Genomic DNA, 6,244 nt, shown 5'->3' on the forward strand with positions numbered 1-6,244 from the left:
TAAAAGTAAGAGAAATAAAATTAAAGTTGTATATTGCAACAGATAAATGTTACACATTTTTATTTTGATCCTATACTTATGACTTATCATTCTTTTAAATTATCTTTCATTAGGTTTTTTATTAAATTTTATAAGAGTTCTTTTTCTTTTAAGTTTTATTTTTCTTGTAATTTTGTTTAACAAAATAAAATAAAATCATAAATATATTTGCTTAAGAAAAAAGTTGAGATATTTGTTCAACTGATTGCATAAATAAACTTAAGTGTACCAAACAACATTAAAAGTAAGGTTTTCGTTTGAGCAAATTCAAAGAGTTTCTGAACAAACTTGAACCAAATATTATAAATTTAGGGTTTAATAAGATCAATCAATTACCCAAAAAAAAAATACAAAAACATTAACAAACATTTAAATCAGAATTTAAGTAAAAACAGTAATAAATTTTATCAAAAAAGAATATCTTCTGTTAGTAATACAATATCTTTCATTTATTTGAATTAATCTATCTTTGTTATTATTTTTTTTACTAAATATCTATTTTAATTATATTTATCCTTTATTATTACTATTCAAATAAACGCACCTCATCTTATACATGTATTTTAGATTCTAAATTATAAGCATGTCTAGTAATGTTTATATTTATATCATATAACTATACCACAAGTATCTGAATTTGATTATATAGGACAAATTAATAAGTTTGTCAATAAGTCATTCCTTGTTTGTTTATAGACGTGATCACTCTTTTATCTGCGGTAAAATTAGAATAAGAAACAAAATACATCAATTATATAAATTTAAGCATGACGTGTTTTTGGCATCTAGTTGGAACAATGCCAAATCATCTAAACGGCATGTCACTATCAATACCAACCAAACAGCATGGCTCTAAGAATATTTCTTTGCTTTTTGGTGTTCACTTTTTTTTTATTCGGTTTTTATTTTCGTTGTGATTATATTATAATAAAAAAATAATGTTATTATGATAAAAACAATTATATATATATACCAAAAGAAACATCTAAAACTATTTACAAATTACTTGAAAAATTAACATAATAGTAAAGATAAAATATGAACAAATATTATTTTAGAAAAAATATGTAAAATCTATAAATATTTTATGTACTAAGTTAAGAAAAAGTTTGTGGTGTACGAAATATAAAAAATATAAAATCCTTGAAAATGTTAGAGACAAAAATACATGTTTAAATGTAAATGATGATATGATAATGAAAATTATAATTAAAATCATTTGCTTAGAAAACAGTTTGGATGGTAGTTTAGTTCGAGATGAATGAAATATTCAATTTCTAGAGTGCAGAGGAAAGGAAAAGAGATATCATACATGCACTTACACAGTGTATGAGTAACAACATACTACAAAGAAACCAAAATGCTTAAAGAACTAAGCACGAATTTCAACCTTCTCTCAAATTCCGAAAAAAGGAAGATAAAGAAAGCTAACTTGTTCATCTAGAGAGCACCTTGATTTTCTGTATTGCATCAAAAACATATTCACTATTGTCCAACCGGGGGAGCTCTGTAATAAGCTGGAACAGTAGCAGGGAAAAACATTTGCCGAATCCCTTCAGCCTTAATTATGGGGAAGATGATTCCAGATGCACCCTAACAAAACAAAATTTCAGATTTTAAAACTAAACTAAAAATATAAGACTGCACATTATTTTATTTTATTAGTTAGATAAAACTTATTAAAAATTACAAATTCAATAGTGCAATTCACCCACAATTTTGTAATTTTTTTCATGAAATTTTAGTAGTAGAGAAAGCGTAAAAGGGCCTATAAAATAGCTTTTAAAACTTACAGATATTAGTCGGGCCCCAATCCATATTCTCTTAGGTGAAGGAAACGGTAACAATAAACGGCCAACACCATATATTGCAACGGCAAAGAAATGCAGAACCAAACTCAAGGGACGAGGGTTTAATCCAGAAAGTAAAGAAACAGGTCCTTCGGAGAATAGGCCTCCGAGGCTTAGATAATCAAAGCAAGCTTGCCGCATTTCCTTCCTTGCCTGATCAGGGGATGCACAAAAAACTTTGTAAAGCGCACCTGCTAATGTATTTATTGTGGATGCCACAGGCTGCAAATTAAAGAGTAAACATCAGATTTATAACCGGAGATATATCACTTTGAAATTATAAAGTTGGTTTGATGAGTTTAGAAAGAAAGTAGAAGTTATGAGTTCAACTTCCTCTACTAACACTTTTAAGAGTTATAACTTACGGATATTGTGATTCAACTTCTTTATTAACAAATATTAACAATTAACATTGCAGATGAGTTTGGAGTAAAGCTAACATTACCTTACGCAAGGTATAAAAGGATTCGAGGTACTTGCAGAGTGTGGGTGCATCATTGAGGTCAGGCAAGGGTCTTAGAAGATTTCTCAGCACCACAATATCAGACAATGCTACAGTCATTCCGCCTCCCGTTAGTGGATGCCGCATGTTGAATGCATCTCCCATCAGAAGGGCTCCAGGTGTAGGAAGAGGATCTGCCGGCATGCTTCTGTTTGGCATTGTCCTTATGTTGCCCTTGTCCACAGCAGCTACGAAGGCATCATAAAGTTCAGGGGGAATCTGCAATAGTTTGTCACTTCATCGTCAAAAACAGACCAATAAAATTAAAAGTGAACAAGATTCCACAGGTGAAAATTTAATGACATACATGCAAAGAATAAAACACATTTTGTAGAACTAAGATCATAGATGGGGTACAGTACCTGTGGAGCTACTGTCGTCTTCAAATACTTTTCCATTTCACCGTTTGAAATAGAAGGAACCTTCTTACCAGGTACATCGACCAGACAGCGAATCTCTGTACTACTTATACGATAGAACAGAATGGGTGAAGGGTCTCCCAGTATAACGTGGCCATGATTTGCGCATGGAAGCTCGCAGTTCTCTAAAAGTAAACCAACAAAACATGAGGGAACTTCCACCTGCAAATACAGCGATATAAAACATTAGTATAGATAATGATAATTTGATACACTTACATTCATTTAACATGTTTTTCTGTAAGGAGAATAGCATATAATACGTCAAATGAGTGTAAAAATGTAAAGTATTTTTGTTTTACTAGTAATTCAGAATTCTGTTTATTTCCTCTCACAAGCAAGAGGATGAACGAAACCTTAGTAGGAAAAAAAGTCTGAATAATGTGATCCAAAAAACTAATCTGAATAAATTATAGCAAATAACCTTTTTCGGTATAGTTATTGGTCAGTTTATAGGAAGTTGAGGGATCTGATCTTAGGATTAAGGCGAAAGGCATTCTCACCTTAGGATTACAAAGAGAACGGCGTAAGTTTGAGAAGCAGCCATCACAAACAATGGTAAGAGGTGCAAATGTTCTCAATTCCAGACCATCTTTGTTCTTATATTGCACACCTTTAATTGTCCCCTTCTCTTCAACTAGGGAAGTGACTGTTCCTTGCTCTAATAGCACGCTGCAGAATATTTAGAAAGAAAAACACCACGTAAATACCTCTACCTCAATTGAATAACTAAAATAACATCTTAATTCACATATCATTTCTGAGTTCTGTTCTGATAGAATTACTGATTCATATAACATGATTAGATAACACTATAGGAACCACCAGATTCTAAGTAGAATAGGATCCCAAATACTTTTCATTTGCTACAAGAATAGAATCTTGGGGGCAGAGTCATAGGCAGTTGCAACTCTTAAACAACCAGAAAGGAAGAAATGAATACTTGGGAAGGGTGGAAGCCTTTTCCCGCATCCTCTGAATAAAACGACCATTGTGAAAGCTCCTGCCACTGACATCTGAGTGAAACTTCTCTAAGGGGTAAGAGAGACGAGTATGTTTTCCATCCTTGAAAAGGGCATAACCAAATACTTGCTGAGCATCAATTTTGTCTACACAGTCTGCAATTGAACACAGCAGAAAAAAGCTCAGAACATTTCTAAACAGAATCTAGGAGTACATTAAACGACATGTATAAAATTAATACTTAGATTACCTTCAAGCCCCAGCTCAACCAATTTCAGATAGCCACCTGGTTGTAGCAACTCTCCAACAATACGGTCAGGCTCACTGAGATCTCTTTCAATCACATGTACTCGACGCCCATCCTGTAACATAATATTTCTGTAGTCAATACCCATATCTATCTGTATGTCCTGAATCTCACTGATAAACAATACAACACACAATAGAAATGGCAAGTGCCGAGCAAATTTGACCCATACGAAGTTCAATTTTCCACTGGTCTTCGCATACGGTATACTTAAAAGGTACGAGGATAATAACCAAGCCAGACATGCAAAGAGTGTCAACAGGATCATCAATTGTAGAAATTCCCTTAAACCGTGATCTGCTGGCCTAACCTCAATTTTAAATCCAAAACACAATAATGTAACAACAGAAATCATAGATCCGAATCCTCAAAAGTGAGAAACACAACTCAGAAGAAAATGATTGATCTCATATTTTGAAAAAACTAAAAATAAATCAAACATGCATAATTAATACCTACAATTATTGAATTTACTCATCCAAAAATAATGAGATTTCAAATCGTAGAAACAAGTCAATAACTTAATTAAATATATAAATATAAATATTTTATATAGAAGTATTGATTTCAAAGTTTTTCCAACTGTCACTATAACCTGGAACGATAACTATTACGCATAGATATTATCGAAATAAAATTCTACATAAATTTTGAATGTGTATTCTAATATATTATTCTAAAAAAAAAAAAGCACTGAACATCTTACCTGTTTTAAATTAGAATATATTCATACTTATGATGCTTAGAAAAGAAAAACTCAATCTCATACATAAAATCTTCAAAATGCTTAGAAGCACATGATCATCGACAGGTAACATCCTAATTTTACCGTTTCTCAAGAGTCAGAGAATGGGACATACATCTTCACACCTTCATTGGTGAAAAAGGTTCTGTCCTCTCAAATAAATACAAAATTTTAAAAATACATAAACGCAAGAAAAGCAATAACAAATAATTTGTCCAAATAATACATGTCGTGTCTGTATTCATATTTGTTATTAATCACCAAAACATCCAAATACATATCCAAATAATACATGCAAGAGTAACGGATCAACAACATCTACCTTTCCGAGAGTGTGCGCCAGAGCTGCGCCGGCTACACCAGCTCCAACAATAATGACGTCAGCGTCGCCGTCGCGTTTATCCGATCTGCATTCACTCGTGGAGGTGGTCACGGTTTCCGACAACTCGATCCTGTTTACTGGCTTCGGCGGCGAAGCGCGATGCCGAGTCTCTCCGCCGAAGGCGAGGCTGTAGAGCGCAAAGAGACTCAGAAAGGAAAACAGAATCCAGCCAAGAACGTACGGATCCACCATTTCGGAAAAACAAATCGAAAAAACCTCCTCGAAAGAGAACCACGGCGACGCTCGCTAACCCGTACGGAGGAAGAATATGTGTGGTGCTGTTCGCTCACTCCCTCTCGCTCTACTTTCTCTCTCTGCCTCGCTGGCAGAGAAAATTTGAGACCGTTTCAGTTAAGGAAAACGGAGCTCGAACGAGAGGTCCGGGTTTTATAGGGCCATGCGAGGCACGAGACTCGTTGTTTACAACGGCCACGGTACCGTCAGATTAGCTGTATTTCTGAACAAAACAACTCTCCAAAAAGAAATAATAAAATTTATATAAATAAATAATGAAAAGGGATAAAAACAATGGAAATAAAAGTAGAATGTTTCCGGCTATCCGTGTGGGCATGTTCCACCTTCCATTGCGCAATCACATGAGTCCCTAAAAGTTTAGATAAAATTTTAGAAGTCAAAAAACTGAATTCTTATAAGTTTTAAATATGTATTTAATTTCTCGTATAATGTAAATTTCTAATGGGAAAATAATAACTTTTAAATATGTTTTTCAATCCTTTATTTTCATAAGATTACTTTTTGGTTCTTCAGTGTAGAAATTTAGAATTTAATCTTTTACATAATATAATTTTTTTTTATTTTTTAAATGTAAAAGTTAGTTTTTAAGAAAAAATAGTGTTTGTTTATAAATTTACTTAATTGATATGTTATTTGCATGAAAAAAACTGATAACGAATCACCAAGTGTCATTTATAACTAGTTGTTTGCATGAAAAGACTGATAACAAGTCACGAATTGTCATTTATGACTAATAAATTCATTGAAAAATTATTTATGTATCATTAGACCATTCAATTTTT

The 6,244-nt window shown here is 32.8% G+C and overlaps 1 protein-coding gene across 1 annotated transcript; it reads right to left on the reverse strand.

The window, feature by feature from the left end:
- Window positions 1–1,285: 1,285 nt before the first annotated feature.
- On the reverse strand, window positions 1,286–5,670 carry LOC108338681 (squalene monooxygenase SE1). The gene is made up of 8 exons (XM_017575715.2): window positions 5,148–5,670; window positions 4,024–4,135; window positions 3,754–3,928; window positions 3,314–3,482; window positions 2,754–2,972; window positions 2,335–2,610; window positions 1,833–2,111; window positions 1,286–1,632 (listed from the first exon to the last, which is right to left on the reverse strand). The coding sequence occupies exons 1-8, from the start codon at window positions 5,397–5,399 to the stop codon at window positions 1,525–1,527; spliced, it is 1,590 nt and encodes a 529-aa protein (XP_017431204.1). The 5' UTR covers window positions 5,400–5,670; the 3' UTR covers window positions 1,286–1,524.
- Window positions 5,671–6,244: the final 574 nt, after the last annotated feature.

This window comes from Vigna angularis, chromosome 7 (assembly GCF_016808095.1).
Source record: "Vigna angularis cultivar LongXiaoDou No.4 chromosome 7, ASM1680809v1, whole genome shotgun sequence".
NCBI lineage: Eukaryota > Viridiplantae > Streptophyta > Magnoliopsida > Fabales > Fabaceae > Vigna > Vigna angularis.

What these genes read in the sequence shown, in the direction of transcription:
- LOC108338681 (XM_017575715.2), bottom strand. Translation starts at nt 5,399, where the DNA reads ATGGTGGATCCGTACGTTCTTGGCTGGATTCTGTTTTCCTTTCTGAGT. An exon ending in AAGGCTTCCACCCTTCCCAA is followed by an intron (nt 3,483 to 3,753) that starts GTATTCATTTCT and finishes AATATTCTGCAG; the next exon opens with CGTGCTATTAGAGCAAGGAA. An exon ending in TTGGGGCCCGACTAATATCT is followed by an intron (nt 1,633 to 1,832) that starts GTAAGTTTTAAA and finishes TTGTTTTGTTAG; the next exon opens with GGTGCATCTGGAATCATCTT.